The following is a 16,161-nucleotide window of genomic DNA, read 5'->3' as shown; positions in this document are numbered from 1 at the left end:
TTTCTATAGTTGGCCGTTGTAATTAAAGATATAAGCTAATGTGTAGTACTTCAATGCAAAGGGTGACACTGGGAATCCCACAATTAAGAGGTAGTGCTTTTTGAATGCCAGAAGTTTTGATTATTTTTCCATGAGATGGTGCCTTGGTGACAGGAAATTTACTATGGAAAAACATTGTAAATTAGCTTATTTGAGAGGGACGTTTGACTGAATGCTGTGCTCAAACCTCTGTGTCAAAGAAATATCGTAATACGCCATGTCTTTATTAATGCTTCTTTAATTGCAGGTGGTTAATGCGACTGGCATTGCCGTTGGGACTGGCTTGTCATTGACTTGTGACACCCTTATACCTCAGGTAGTGCCCTCAAGAAAGGTTGCACTTTTGTGAAACAAAGCCTCTTTGGGCTCACTCTCAGCTCCACTTCAAAACAGTTCAACCTTGGATTTTATCAAGATTTCTTCCATCTATCAAAACTACAGTATTCATTAGTGGGCTTCCGGTGTTGCTATTTATTTGATTCTGCTCTTGTGTAGACCTTTGGAAGTGGAAACCCGAAGCGTGTGAGGGTGATCCTTCAGAGAGGGGTTCTGATTATCCTTCTAGCGTGTTTCCCCTGCTGGGCTGTTCTCATCAATACTGAAAATTTTTTACTTGCCGTTAAACAGAGCCATGAGGTTGCCAGGTAAGTCGCGTTTTAATCCTCCCATCACCTTCAGCATTTTTTTTTTATTCATTTTTATTATTATTTTTTATTAGTTAACTATTGGTATAATAAATACATAAAGAAGGTAATGCATCCATCAGACTATTATTACTCATATCATTTAGTGGTCAAGCGATTAAAATATTTAATAATCAGGATTAATCTCTTTTTTATTGTTCACTCATTGTTAATCACACATTGTATATATTGTAAAAAAAATCCCTTGAGTTTTAGCAAAGTGTATTACCATTAACATGAAGAAGAGGTTTGATTTTCTTATGCAGACTCATTTTTTATTTAATTGGATTCAGTTTATAAAAAGTCACACAAACTCAAAATTTGGGCAATATAAAAAAATACAACATGCATTCAGCATGTAAGCATCCATCTCCATGCATGATTATGCACCACAGCGGTGCACACAGTTCTTTGGCCTGAGCCAAAGTTGACAGCAGAGTTCAGTGTTTTACTTCAATAAATATCATTGGTGACGTTTGTCCGAGCGTGTCTGCAATATAATGGGTAGAATTTTGAAACCGAGATACCTTACAATATCGTGACATCCTAAACATTACTTTAATATAATAATGCATGGGATCTATATTTTAATGTCTACATACCGCAATTTCATGTGACGTTTTGTGTGCTTCACAGTCTGGCACAAGTGTATGTGAAGATCGTCATGCCTTTTCTGCCAGTGAGTTCACTTTTGTCTCTGTCCATAAGTTATGTAGACTGCTTCTGTCATGTAGTAAGATTATGATTTTTCTCCATCAGGCGACATTTATGTACCAGCTGCTGGGAAGATATCTTCAGAACCAGGTGCTGTGTAGCAATACAATATTTTTTAAATGAAAGTTAATAATAGACATAATACATTTCAAGAGCCTGCGTGCGCGTGTGTGTGCGTCCGTTGTTTTGTTTTTGTTTTGTTTGTTTTGCAGGGAATTATTTGGCCTCAAGTCGTAACCGGTGTAATTGGAAACATTTTAAACGCATTCATCAATTATGTTTTCCTCCATCCTCTGCAACTGGGAGTTCCGTAAGTTTCCCAGAATATATATATTTTTTATTTACAAAAATACAGATCTTGTATGTTTTGCAAATACGTTGCAGATCAACTTTCAATTAGTGTAATATTTACTCCGTATCATTAACATGCAGAGGTGTTTATATTTTTATGCTGATATTAATTCCCACAATGCAATGCACACTCTACTTGCCTAAATGTGTTTTGAAGGTATTTTTATTTCAGTGTTACTACTCTTACTGTTCTTAACCACTCTAATTTCATACCTGTGTTTAAAACATTCTATGTTTGTGTTTGTTAAAGTGGGTCTGCCGGAGCAAATTTTATCTCACAGTGTTTTCTTTCCATCGCCCTACTGGCCTATATTTGGTGGAAGGGGTTACACAAACCCACATGGGGAGGTCAGTTGCCTTCTAACTTTCAATGCAATGATGAATGGATAAGTGTATGCATCTTATTAAGTTATAATAGTACACTACCTGTACAGTGTACAGTATTTATAGTTACTCCTACAGTTAGTGTCGTATGTGATGATGTTTCAACTAAATTGTTAATGACTGTAGCTCTACATGGAGATGGGCAGATTAAATGATGGAGGCAGTCACGATGGTCAAAAGTAGTGGTTTCACATCATATAATCAAATGTAACACTTCAAGTCTCATTAAAACACAGATTTGTTGATGACTTATATTTTTGATCCTCAGGCTGGTCACGTGAGTGTCTCGAGGAGTGGGGACCCTTTGTCAAGCTGGCCATGCCAAGCATGCTCATGTTTTGCCTTGAGTGGTGGGCATTTGAACTGGGAGGATGTCTTGCTGGCATGATTAGTGAAGTTGAGTTGGGAGCTCAATCTGCGGTCTATAACCTGACTCTTGTGGCTTTGGTGGTAAGTCAAATGGAATTCATGTCATTCAGTGGTGGCCAACTCAATTAGGATTAAAAGTCAGACTGTGTTTCTTGAACCTAAACATTATCTTTGTAAAAAGAGATATTGTGAAGATTTTGTATCCACAACAAATAAATTTGCTGGTCTGTGGATTTAGCTATGGGACGTATCGTAAATTTTAAACCATTGCTAAATAGCGCTGATCTTTTCTGATCTCGGTTTAGACGGTAGGAGACTCAACTATTTTTTGCAATCATTTTTAGGTTTGGAGAGCAGAATTCTCCGTTTCGCTGCACAAAATATACAATTCTATAAAGCAGAAGTCCCAACCACCAGCAACCCTGTCTGTGATTATCTTCTAAAGTGGAACATGCGCCTTCATTCAGCCACTGAGAACTAAGCCAAGTCGAGAACGGAGCAGGCTAACAGGGATACCGTATCTTTCCAATAAATACTATAAGCCAGTCAATCAAAATTTAGGACCAATTTTGAAATATAGGAGCTATCTGCTCAGTTCTTTTCCTTCCAATTTCCAAGATGGCTGTGCAGATGAAACCAGGCTTCACAATATTAATATATAAAATATTAATCATTGAAAAATTGACCGACTGACAGAAAAAAAGCTAGCCAAAGAGTCGCATGTGTTTTATAGAGCGTTATGTTGGCCACTCTGATCTACATTATGGAATTTTGAATGACTCAAAAGTGTTTCTGATTCTATACATTTTTGACTTTTTCAGTTCCCCATTGGAATGGCAACTGCAGCTAGTGTCCATGTAGGGAAAGCTCTTGTTGAAGGAAACAGTGTGCAAGCCAAGTTGTCTTGTAAAGTTTCCATCATCTGTACATGTAAGGGCAAAAACACAGACGAACAAGACAGCTTACGGCCAAACTATTCAGCCCACTGGTTGTCACTGCAATAAAAAGAGAACAAGCCAGTGACGTGGAATGACATCTGTCTCATGGCCCCTCAAATGAGCTGATTTGCCATCCATGCCAAAAATTATGCTGTAAAATGAATTTGGAGAGGGTTAAATGCAAAAACATTCATGGATCACGATGAGTTACCATTTCATGAATTTTATTCAGTTTGTCTCTTTCCCATTGTAGCTGCAGTCGACCTTTGTTTTGGACTTATCCTTACACTATCCAGAAATGTAGTTGGCTACATTTTCACCACAGATCCGTGAGTCATCTCACCTTCACTTGATAATATAACAAATTTGCCACACGCTTACCTTGACATTAACATTGTATTGTATTTTGGTTTTTTTCCAACTTTATCTTTCCTTCAGAAACATTTTAAAGAGGACTGCTGATGTCATGGTTGTTTTTTGGGTCATGCATCTTGCTCATGCTATTGCGGTGAGAAAATTAATTTCATGGGAAAGTGATCAATGTTGACGTCTGAAAGAATTAATTGCAATTCTCATCAAAGACTGTGAGTGGAGGTGTTTTTCGAGGAGTTGGAAAACAAAAGGTCGGTGCTGTGTCCAACCTGGTTGGACACTACTTCATTGGCTTTCCAATAGGTGTGTCTTTATTGTTTAAGACACAATTGGGCGTTGTAGGTAAGAAACAAGCATAATCGTGTTTTACATTACACAATCATCCCAACAGTGTGACTCATGAGATTCTGTTTGCTTCTGTTGATTCTTGAACAGGACTTTGGACTGGTCTTACGATCTGTGTGGTACTGCGGGCCATTTCCTTCGTGACATATTTGTGCCGTCTTGATTGGAGAAAGGCTGCCGATGATGTGAATAACTAATTTGCTGGAAAACACAAACATGGCATGCAATTTAAATGATTTTAATTTTGACATATTTGTGTATCTCTGGTCAGGCTCAAAGGAAAGCAGGTGTTCGGGACAATGTTGAAGACACTGTGGAAATGGTAGACTGCGAGCCAGGCAAGTCCACGTTTAGAATAATGCAGATTATCACCATGTTGCAATTACGTAATATACTTGGCTTGAACATGCACATACTGATGGTTCTCTGGTTTTAACAACAGATATCAGTAACATCAAAAACCTCAGTAAGACAACTGGGCAATAAATGATATTAATGATTATAATTATGATCATTAATATCATTTATAAGTGACCTCAAACTTTTGAATGCATGGTTTAGACAACATGAAAGTGGATACAGTGATTTGGAGGTCAAATTTGTCAAAACTGCCAGTAAGTGCAACATACTTGGATGAGAAGCTACATTATTGTGATATTATTTGCCCATCAGTCAATACATCACGCTTTTAATTCGTTTCTAGACTCTACTGCAGTGGTTCCTGCTCCTTCACCCAGATGTGAGAGTACTGGTCAGGCTCAAAGGAGAGCAGGTGTTCAGGTCAAGGTTGAAGCCACTGTGGAAATGGTAGACTGCGAGCCAGGCAAGACCACGTTTAGAATAATGCAGATTATCACCATGTTGCAATTACGTAATATACTTGGCTTGAACATGCACATACTGATGGTTCTCTGGTTTTAACAACAGATATCAGTAACACCAAAAACCTCAGTAAGACAACTGGGCAATAAATGATATTAATTATTATAATTATGATCATTAATATCATTTATAAGTGACCTCAAACTTTTGAATGCATGGTTTAGACAACATGAAAGTGGATACAGTGATTTGGAGGTCAAATTTGTCAAAACTGCCAGTAAGTGCAACATACTTGGATGAGAAGTTACATTATTGTGATATTATTTGCCCATCAGTCAATACATCACGCTTTCAATTCGTTTCTAGACTCTACTGCAGCGGTTCCTGCTCCTTCACCCAGATGTGAGAGTACTGGTCAGGCTCAAAGGAGAGCAGGTGTTCAGGTCAAGGTTGAAGACACTGTGGAAATGGTAGTCTGCGAGCCAGGCAAGACCACGTTTAGAATAATGCAGATTATCACCATGTTGCAATTACCGTTTTTTTCCGTGTATAGTGCGCCCCCATGTATAGTACGCACCCCTAAAAATGGCATGCTGATGCTGGAAAAAAGCTTGTACCCATGTATAATACGCACCCAATTTTTATGAATTTTTTTTTAAAAAAGATTTAATTTTTTTTTTTTTAAGTCCCAATGATCGTCACACACGCAGGGAGGCAATGGGTCCCATTTTTATAGTCTTTGGTATGGTCTTAACTAGGCTGGATGTATTTTTTTTTGTTGGCGTTGATTTCTCCGACTGCCCGTAAACGCACCACCGCGCTCCGTGCGCATGGAGCGTGTTTGAAGTGAACAGCAGAGAAGAAAGGAACAAGGCAAAGTGTTAAATAAAATATTACCTGTAATACGGATTTAGGTAGAGAACTGAACTCTCGCTCTTTATATAGCTGACGTGTCTTGCTCATCCGTTCTGCGCATCTGTAATGGCGGCCTCCGTATGATATCCGGTTTGCGTGTGTGCGAGAGCGAGAGAGCGAGAGAGAGAGCACGCGAGAAAACGCTCAACCGTAGCGCGCCGCCGACCGCCCAACTGCACCGGGCTGGTCGATTATTGTGACAGAGCCGTCGCTGAAATTTAGAAGATATTTTTAAAGTCCTGATGTACTTTCTAAAATTTAAGTGGACCTCAGTGCGCACTGCGCAGGGAGCTTAATTTGGTGCGGTCGCGCAACCGCAGCGCGCCGGGCGCTCACTGTCGCATTGCTTAAAGAGCGCCTTTGTGTTTTAGGATGAACAGCAGAGACCAAATGAACAAGGCAAAGTGCTGTGAAATAAAATATTACCTGTAATACGCATTTTGTTATTTGCTGATTGAAACTGCTAATTAAACTGTGAATTGAAACTAATAGGAAGAAAACAACTCTCGCTCTTTATATAGCTGACGTGTCTTGCGCATTCGTTCTGTGCATTTTATTTCACAACACTTTGCCTTGTTCCTTTCTTCTCTGCTGTTCACTTCAAACACGCTCCATGCGACCGCAATGCTCTCGTATCAGACGCTTGCTCGATCACCTGCTCGTTTGCTGTCCCGTGCGCGCACGAAGCGCGGTGGTGCGTTTACGGGCAGTCGGAGAAATCAACGCCAACAAAAAAAATTACATCCAGCCTAGTTAAGACCATACCAAAGACTATAAAAATGGGACCCATTGCCTCCCTGCGTGTGTGACGATCATTGGGACTTAAAAAAAAAAATAAAAAAATTAAAAAAAAAAAATTTTTTTTTTTTTTTTTTTTTGTACCCATGTATAATGCGCACCCCAGATTTTAGGACAATAAATTAGTTAAATTTTGCGCACTATACACGGAAAAAAACGGTACGTAATATACTTGGCTTGAACATGCACATACTGATGGTTCTCTGGTTTTAACAACAGATATCAGTAACATCAAAAACATCAGTAAGACAACTGGGCAATAAATGATATTAATTATTATAATTATGATCATTAATATCATTCACATATAAGTGACCTCAAACTTTTGAATGCATGGTTTAGACAACGTGAAAGTGGATACAGTGATTTGGAGGTCAAATTTGTCAAAACTGCCAATAAGTGCAACATACTTGGATGAGAAGCTACATTATTGTGATATTATTTGCCCATCAGTCAATACATCACGCTTTTAATTCGTTTCTAGACTCTACTGCAGTGGTTCCTGCTCCTTCACCCAGATGTGAGAGTACTGCAGAGGACCAACAGATTCCAGACCAGCATGAAACTGCAGTCACCACACTGAAACAACTGCTTTTGAAGCGTGGCTTAATTTTACTTATCTGTCTTGCCATCTTGGCAGCCGGAATTATCGCCAGGCACTTCCGTGTCTGAGGATTGAAGTGAGTCTCGGCAACAAAATTGGGTTTACTGTTTATGGCTTTTTAACAAGCTCCATGTTGTTATCAGTTCACCGTTTTAAACCTGTGCACATTGAAGCATTTGGATTGTATTCAGATATGCTCTACTGAAGTGCATGCATTCTTCATGCCAAAAAGGCAACATAATACTTGTACTGCACATATTTTGTTGTAACACTAGCAGTATATTCTCTTCTGTGTCATGTCCTACACTAACGTTGTCAGTTCTTGTTTTTCTCTTGTATATTGTCTGCCCTCCCTCAAAAGTGAACTGCTAAAAATGTAATTGGTTCTCCAAATGAAAGACAAAGTGTTCTTTCACTGCTTCCATTCAAAGTACTTACTATACAGCATTACTGCCATTTCCATCAATTTAAGTAGGAAATGCCATAGATCAGGGGTGTCAAGCTCATTTTTGTCGCGGGCCACATTGTAGTCATCGTTTCCCTCGGAGGGCCATAATAACGGTCAACCCAAATAAATGAACGCCTCATATTATATACAGTATAAGCTACAAAACAAACTGACAAATATGTTTTTTCAAATCAGACGAGTGGAAACTTTTTTTAAAAGTTAAAACAATTTGCAATTTTAGTACGACATAAATTCAATGCAGTTTGTCTTCGCGGGCCACAGAAAATGATGCAGTGGGCCACATCTGCCCCCCGGGCCTTGAGTTTGACACCTATGGCATAGATGGACTAACTGAGCTAATTCATTCTTGAGTCACTTGAAAACGGTAAAATTTAAGATGTTGGCTCACTTGCTACAGCCGGTCTAGTAACTGAAGGGTCGCTGGTTTGAATCTCAGCTCTGAATGAGCAATGTTGACGTGCCTTTGGTCAAGAAACTCAACCCTAAGTTACTCCAAGTGGAAATTTTGTGGTGTACGTGAAAAAAGTTACGATTTTTGCTGTTGTGGACGTGGCCATCAACAGGTACACTCAATATTTTTTTAAGAACATAGATGTACACAGCTTCATCTCAACTCAAATGAAGATCCATGAAAAATGTGTCAATGCCACACAAGGAAACCAACCAATTTACCAATTATTTACAAATGATCAATTAATCCCTTTCCAATTCGAGGTCATCATTTGGAAGGTAGATAACTGACAAAGAACTACAATCAGCATGTGTCATAGAGTTTTAGTAGAGGTTTCTCAACGGGCACATATCACCAAGATGAAATAAATCCACAGAATCAGAATGTGTTCACAATGCCACTCAGACCCTATCCTTACTGGGAACAACAATAATAGTTGCAGTGACCTTATCAAAGCTATTTAATTACGCAGCAACACGCCAAACACATTAAGTCAGGGTACATGGGCCGTGTGGGTGACTCTAAGCGCACCTGCTGCCGAACATGTGAAGGTTAAGGAATACGATTCAGAGTAAACATGGCAACATAAACCAACTTTCAATTTGACAAACACTCACAAATGACTTAACATATCAAAATGTTTGTTGCATTCACATACTTCAAGGTCAATCTATTACAGAAATCAAAGCATTAGAGCAGTATTGACAATAGTCAACGGACTGAAGCGTCACTTTACATGTATTTAGCAGCAGAATTAGGGTAAGTAAACAAATAAACAAGTAAATAAGTAAACAGCAGATTTTTTGTGAATGAATAAATAAAAAATAAAAAAATAACTTCAATAGGGCATTAGGTTCGGTTAATCCTCAACGAAATAATGCACAAAATTTGTAGTAGTGGTAAGCTAGTCGGCCTCATTGTCAAAAGGTTCTGGCATCAAATCTGAAGCCCTCCTATATGGAGTTTTCATGCTTTGCTCTTACTAGTGTGGCTTTTCTCAGGGTACTCTTCACCGTTTACTAATTGAAATTCATTCATCCATTTTCATTTCATTTATAACACTGCCTATCCTGTTCAGGGGTGCCAGAGGCGCTGGAGCCTATCCCAACTGATATGGGGCGAAAGGCAGATTACACCCTGAAATTGTCGCAGGGCACATATGGAGACGAACAACCATTCACACCCACATGCACACTGCTTTGAGTCATGTTGATACCAAGAATGATCCACAGTTGCCACATCCAATATTCTGGATCAAATCATTTTTAGACAAAAATCTGTAGACTGTTTTTCTCTGCCTCCTTTACTCGTGTATTTATTTGTTTTGCTCAGGGGAAATTGTTTACGCAAAAGTCAGTCTAAACAGGGCAAAGGGCTGGACTGAAATCAAAGAATCTGAAACAATAAATCCCTCTGACTTCATTCAGCACCGCTGCAATAATAATTTCCACCTTGACCTAGATTTGACCCCCATTCTTTCAAGTGTGTTGTAAACGGACCTGTTTTGTCTGGAAAGCCTGCAAAGAGTCTGTTGATTCAGTACATTGTCAACATTGCTTTTTCCTATTTTCATTGCCTTTGCTTGCTGTTTGATTGAACTCTGCATTGTGAAGAGTAGCAGTTTTGAATTTTGCAGATTTGAATATGGCTCCTTTTATCAGCACATTATTCTCTGTACCTTGACTTTTTGTCAGGTTGTAATCATTCAAGTGAAGCGAGCATGAACTTTTACTTCTTACCCTTGGGACAAAAAATTGTTTTCTACTGGCATGATTTGTAAATCAGTTCATTTGTGTTTGTATAGGAAACGTGTGCACCCTTGTGGAGCCATTATCAGGGGTTGTCAAGGATTTTCCCCCAAAACATTGAATTATGAATATAAAAAAACTGACTTTTGTAGTTTTAACGTTTAGTAAATATTTGGGGAAGAACACGTTTCCTGCAGGTGGAGGGTACACAAAATGAACAAATTCAGATGGTCCGATTGGGGTCAACAAAGATGTCGATGCATGTTGTGGCAGCGTTACCACCATCATGACCACCAGACCAAATGAAAGGAAGGAGGCGATTAATTAGCTGATAGTTTAAAGTGTCTAGCATCTTTGCTGGTTGCTGAAGCAAAATCCTAATCTAAACAAAATCCCTTATAAATTAGATCCTGTCGGGGTAACGTTTTCATTTATGTCATGTTTGTCATCAGATCAGCAATTTCTACTCTCTGCTATTTCTCGTTAATTTCATCTGGCACCAGCAAGCTCTTTCCCTCATTGAGTTTTGATTCTTGAATTTTCTCCAAGGTTTCTCTTGCAGCTGTGGCTGATGGCCCTGCCCTGATATGTACCACTGGTGTCTTTTTATCCTCCCCTGCCACCTACTTGCTGGTCTGTTTAGTCTGTAACTTCCACCATACCCATAGACCTGCATTCCAGTACTATTCCAGTGTTCATTGCGGTGAACGCAACCACCTGATTCTGCATTTTTTATTTTAATCTATTCCCTTGCTTTGCATTCAGCCTGACAGTGTACCATATATCTATACATCTTCAGGGGGTTTGCCACTGAACCATGTTGCAACGACATGTTGAGTCTTCGTAGCTGGAATGCACCCGTGCAGTGAGTAATCACTGCAATCCATCTCTCAAAATATCCACACTCTCTCCTTTGTTATCCTCCAATTACTTTATCTGAGGCCATTGGCTATTTTCTTAATGGTTGTGCCCTATTTTTATTTATTTTTTCAGTACAAATAACACAGTACAACATATTGTATGCGCAGTTGGAGTTTTATATCCATCTGTTTTCTTATGATATGTGTATGCCTGCCTATATGCAGTCGTCAGGCAACACTTAATTGCTTTGTTCGTGTTATATCGTGGCCGTAATGACACGCACACTCTCCAAGTTTAGAGGACTTTTTAATAGGACGGCACACACAGTACAAGCACATATTTCTCTTGTACAACTTCTTCTGTCTAACATCAATCCTCAGTAGTCAACTCTAAGGCGAGTGCGCCCCCTACTGGGTAAAAGTAGAAGTATCACATTGGCAGAAAATAAGCACTGAAATAATACTTATACCAACCAACATTACCAAATCAATACACCACATCTCCCCCACATTTAAGCAAAAACATGTGTTATACACTCAATAAAACATAAACAGAAAAATTACTTAATGTAACTCAGTATGACTTTTTTTTTCTTTTTTTTTCTAATAACATTCTACTTTAAGGAACAAAGTCTTTGAGGTGAACAGGGGTATGTCTCTCTCTACTAGAACGTCTCAACTCTGTCTGTGGTGGTACAACCTTTTCATCCTGGGTATTGGTAGCAGGTAGTAACTCTGACACCTTCTCTGAATTACAACTCAGTTCTAACATCTGTGGTTTATTTATTTCCGGTAGTGGAATCTTTGCAATAGTCTCTGGAAAAAATACTAAGCTTTTCTCCTTCTCAACCTTTGTCTCGAGATTGGATAATCTTGCTCTTACTTGATCTACATGCCTTTTCACAACTTGACCAGTACCAACACTAACGGTATAGGAAAGCGGCCCTGAAGTGTTTTGGATAACACCAGGAATCCATTTCGGTCCATAGGAATAGTTCCTGATGAGTACGTCCTCTCCTGACGTAAACCCTCTCTGTTTACTCCGTGTGTCATGATTTTCTTTCTGTTTAAGTTGCTTTTGTTGCACTTTGGTTTTAATATCCGGAACAACCAAATCCAGGGCGGACCTTAGTCTGCGTGACATCATGAGTTCGGCAGGTGATAAGCCTGTTGTTGCGTGAGGTGTGATCCGGTAGCTAAACAAGAATCTTGATAACCTTGTTTGTATTGTCCCTTCTTTCATCTTCTTCATCCCCTCTTTAAAAGTTTGAACTGGTCTCTCTGCGAGTCCATTTGAGGATGGGTGAAAAGGAGCGGATCTCACATGACTGATACCATTTTGCTTCATGAACGCTTCAAACTCAGCACTTGTGAAGCAAGTTCCATTGTCGGACACCAGCATTTTTGGTATTCCAAAATAACTGAAGCTCTGTCTGAGTTTCTCGATTGTGACTAAGGATCTGCATGTTTTTGTAGGGTAAACATCCAACCACTTTGAATGTGCATCCACAATTACGAGAAACATTTCTCCTAGAAAAGGTCCTGCATAGTCCACATGAATCCTTGACCATGGTGATTCAGGCCATTCCCACGGGTGTAGAGGAGCAGAAGCAGGCGCTTTTTGATGTGCCTGACATTCGTGACATGCTCGAACCGTTCTCTCTACATCCTGATCCATTCCAGGCCACCACATGTATGATCTTGCCAAACCTTTCATTTTAGTCATTCCTGTGTGAGTTTGATGTAACATTTCTAACATCCTATCTCTTCCAGGGATGACCACTCGAGCTCCCCAGAGAACGCAGCCATCTCTAACACCGAGCTCCAATTTTCTCTGGTGGAAAGTGTGGTGAATTCTCTTCGATGGTCAGCTGGTCTTCCAAACAAGATGGTGAAAAAGTGGCTGGCTTGGGGAAGGAAAACTTCAGTCACACATGGCTGATTGGGGAAAGATTTTATTCAACCGATGTCAGAGAGAAGTGTCTCGCGCCCTAGCCAAGATGTCGAGTCCCTTTGTCTACTCTCGTCCTAAACCTTATACCCTTGCGCTTCCCTCCACGCGGGAGCGCCCAGATGGGGCTGTTGGCTGACCTATGACCCCGCCGTTGCCCCCCCATCTCTACATCCTGTGTATCTTAGCAGTTGTTAATGGAAGCCAGATGTGTCTGGCGCCAATGAGTCTACCTTCCTGGACCAAGCCCCAAACAATCCCACACGAACCTGACCCGAACATGACCCGGTCATACTTAGGCTTACTAGTGAGATGAACATTGCATGATATCATAATAATAATACACTACATATTCCCCCCTGCCGGGGCACCAACGGCAACAACGGCAACACGAAAAGACATCGGTACATCCAAAAACCTTCCCCCAACCATTTTATGGTTTTCGTCTACAATTTGGACCTATTTGTCTCATCCTAAATCATGCTCAAGGCATGCTATTTAAGGTTACATTAACTAGGAAAGCTCAACCTAATTTAATAGCAAATTCCTCCCTGACAGCAATCTGAGGCCTCTCAGGAACCACATTTGACCAAGATCGAATCCCCCAACCCCATTAACTGATAGACGCCGTCCGCACACCCCCCTTCGGTAATATATCACCAACGCCATCAATTTGGAGAGGAAAAGTTTGCTGTGGCCCGTTAGAAGCCCCAAAAAGTTGCCGGACCGCCGTCGAAAAACCCCCGCCAATCTAATGACGAGGAAAAAGAGGGAGGCCCATTCTACACCCCCGGAACCGCCTCTCACCTGGCGAGAGTCAGGTGAAGGGAGCTCCGGCACACACCACATTTCACAAAGCGTAGCATGAGCCCTAAACACAGCAACAAGCAGAACCATGACCCTCAAATACAGATCGCTCAACATGCAACGTCGTATCGTAAACATGCCACGGGGTAAGCAAATGAGGTCACATAATAAAGTAAATCACATGGCAAAAAACAACGAGGTAACACAGTGAGGTATATAAAAACGAATCGTCAAAGCATGCAAGAACATTAAACCCGTCGTTGCGCTGCCCCCCTTGCATGCACAAGTACGTGCAGATATGAAATCCAGTCCACTGAGCCGTCAGTGGGAAATAGCACTAGTAGTAGACGGCACTGTCCCGGGCCGGCTGTCCGTTCAGTGTCCTCCTGTTGCTTATGATGGCCGTTGAATCCCGTGCAAGGCCCCGGTCTGCAGCCAGGCGACCTATGACAAGCTAAAGCTACTGTCTGTATCGAGTGACTTTAACAGTGCGAACATGTGGAGTCATAATGTCAAAGGTAGCAGCCCAGGCCGGACGTCCTTCCGGCCCCGACGGCCACCGCTGGCAGGGCAACACAACCCGATAGCTCCAGTGTTTCCAGCCCCCTCAAATAATTATTTGGCGGTGATGGGGCAACGAGGAGAAAGCTGTGCCAATCGTCTCATCGAAATCTCATCAGAACGCCCGAGGGCTCCCGACACCTACCCCTCGTTCCCAGAGGCCCACGCGGTCCCTGAAACAAACAAACAAACAAACAAACAAGCAAGCACTCCAGGACTCATTCCCCTCATTTCTCGTCGTGCCGACAGCGTTGCCAGATCCCCCCAGTCACAATGTAACTTCTACCTGGTCCTGGTAGCCTTTCCTGTCACAGATGTCACTGTCTCGATCACACTGTCATCTTTCTGAAGCCCCGTCAGTCATGTCACTTCAGCCGCTCTTTTTCCCGTCCAAATACTATTTGTCACCCCCAAATTCCTTCTTCAGTTTAAAGATGCGTAGCATTCTCAAACCGGTATCCCTCACAATACTGTAGTTTCCTAGATCTGTACCTTTATGTATCCGCGCCTTATGTTTGAGCCACCTCACTGTTCAAACCAGTTATCATTCTGAAACAACGCTCACGTAATCTTTCCAAAACGGTACAGCCACTCAAATCCTCTCCGTATTCGTTATGCAAACTACTCGTCCTAAAATGTATAATTAAACATTTGCCCTGTAATAGCAGCTTTAATGCAGTCACGCGTTCAGAAATTTCCCCCTTCCTTGTCTCTGGCCCCGTCGTCCTCTGACATTCAATGACCTTCCAAACTTTTGTCGTGTACTGTGCCACTGTCCACTCCCTAATCATTGTATGATTTGTCCTTCGTACTTTGTCATTGAAAAACCTTAAACCTTATTGTCACTAAATTGTTACCACGCTTCGCATCCATTCCAGGCTGTTGTCCCCCGTTAACTCCCTTTCTTTCAAGATGCTTCTTCCGCTCCTTCCGTCACTGCTAGTTGAATTCTGGCGTGTCCTGTTAAAGCTTAAAAACAAGTGAATTTGGAGAAAAACTTTGTATATCACAATTACAAATTGCAACCTACTCACCCCTTTCTGTTTTACCACTCCCCCCTTTTGACACATTCACCCAATGTGTCATTACGTATCAAAAGGAACCTGCAAAGCGTCCCCTCTCATCACCACACTCATTGTAGCTGGGCCCACGGAACCTCTAGCTTCCATCTGGGCCCCGGGACCGTCACCCCAAGTCTCTGAAACTTGACTGTCCACCACACACTCGGCAACACACACAAAACTCAGCGCACTCCTGTCAGTGAGCTTATAGCCCTGCTGACAGCGGACATTTGTACACACAAAAACAGACATCAAGTATCAAAACATAAACAGTCATAAAATGAATCCTGGCGCTCGGGGATCCTGTCCTGAAAACCATGTAATCAACAAGTTCATTATAAAAACCAAAAGGGCAAGGGTTAACATATTCTTGTAAATTCAACACAAACGTTCCACGAACGCAATCGACAACCTGCAAGAACGAAAGCAAGTTACGCCAGCAACGCGCAATCCGCTCCTTGGCTGGCGGCCGTTGCTGCTGCTGCAAAAAATCAAGTCACACAGAAAAACATAGCAGAGCTCGCTCATGTCGCAAGCAAGCTCAAGCGTCAAACATTTGGTCACTGTCCACCTAGTCCGTCACCCCGTCGGGTGAGCTCAAGGTCGTCACACGTCAAATCGTCCAAAGTCTTGATGTCCAATACTAGTTCTGTCTTGTCTGACCATATCACTGAAACGGGCCTTCTCCATTGAACCGTTTGGTTGTCGATGGTGCCCCTGATTGATCATTGAACCGTGGTTCCGATCAGAACTCATCACTTACCAGTTCCAGTCCCTCCGATCTGTACCACCCCTTCAGGTGAGAGGAATTTTATCCTCAATGGCAAACACATCACCCCAACTTCAGACCTCTCTGGCCAATCATACTGCGCACACACAGCCGTAGATGATCACATGCGCACTCACCCATCCACACACT

The 16,161-nt window shown here is 41.3% G+C and overlaps 2 protein-coding genes across 2 annotated transcripts in view; one reads left to right on the top strand and one right to left on the bottom strand.

The window, feature by feature from the left end:
- The window catches only part of LOC133151175 (multidrug and toxin extrusion protein 1-like), a 31,694-nt gene extending 24,381 nt beyond the window's left edge, over positions 1-7,313 (top strand). The window contains exons 3-16 of the mRNA XM_061273971.1: positions 287-355; positions 535-683; positions 1,359-1,401; positions 1,482-1,526; positions 1,649-1,746; positions 2,038-2,135; positions 2,440-2,621; positions 3,362-3,470; positions 3,732-3,807; positions 3,917-3,986; positions 4,060-4,192; positions 4,286-4,380; positions 4,952-5,002; positions 7,227-7,313. Of these exons, the coding sequence (XP_061129955.1) occupies positions 287-355; positions 535-683; positions 1,359-1,401; positions 1,482-1,526; positions 1,649-1,746; positions 2,038-2,135; positions 2,440-2,621; positions 3,362-3,470; positions 3,732-3,807; positions 3,917-3,986; positions 4,060-4,192; positions 4,286-4,380; positions 4,952-5,002; positions 7,227-7,313 (1,305 nt within the window). The remainder of the gene's footprint in view (positions 1-286; positions 356-534; positions 684-1,358; positions 1,402-1,481; positions 1,527-1,648; positions 1,747-2,037; positions 2,136-2,439; positions 2,622-3,361; positions 3,471-3,731; positions 3,808-3,916; positions 3,987-4,059; positions 4,193-4,285; positions 4,381-4,951; positions 5,003-7,226) is intronic.
- Positions 7,314-11,961: 4,648 nt separating this feature from the next.
- Positions 11,962-12,636, bottom strand: LOC133151913 (uncharacterized protein K02A2.6-like; the record flags this gene model as incomplete). The annotated part of the gene is made up of 1 exon (XM_061275327.1): positions 11,962-12,636. A coding segment is annotated over exon 1 (660 nt), but the record flags the coding sequence as incomplete, so codon positions are not given.
- Positions 12,637-16,161: the final 3,525 nt, after the last annotated feature.

This window comes from Syngnathus typhle, linkage group LG3, assembly GCF_033458585.1.
Source record: "Syngnathus typhle isolate RoL2023-S1 ecotype Sweden linkage group LG3, RoL_Styp_1.0, whole genome shotgun sequence".
In the NCBI taxonomy this organism is placed as follows: Eukaryota; Metazoa; Chordata; class Actinopteri; order Syngnathiformes; family Syngnathidae; genus Syngnathus; species Syngnathus typhle.
Note: the sequence above shows the minus strand (reverse complement) of the source record. Positions and strands in the feature narration are given on the sequence as shown.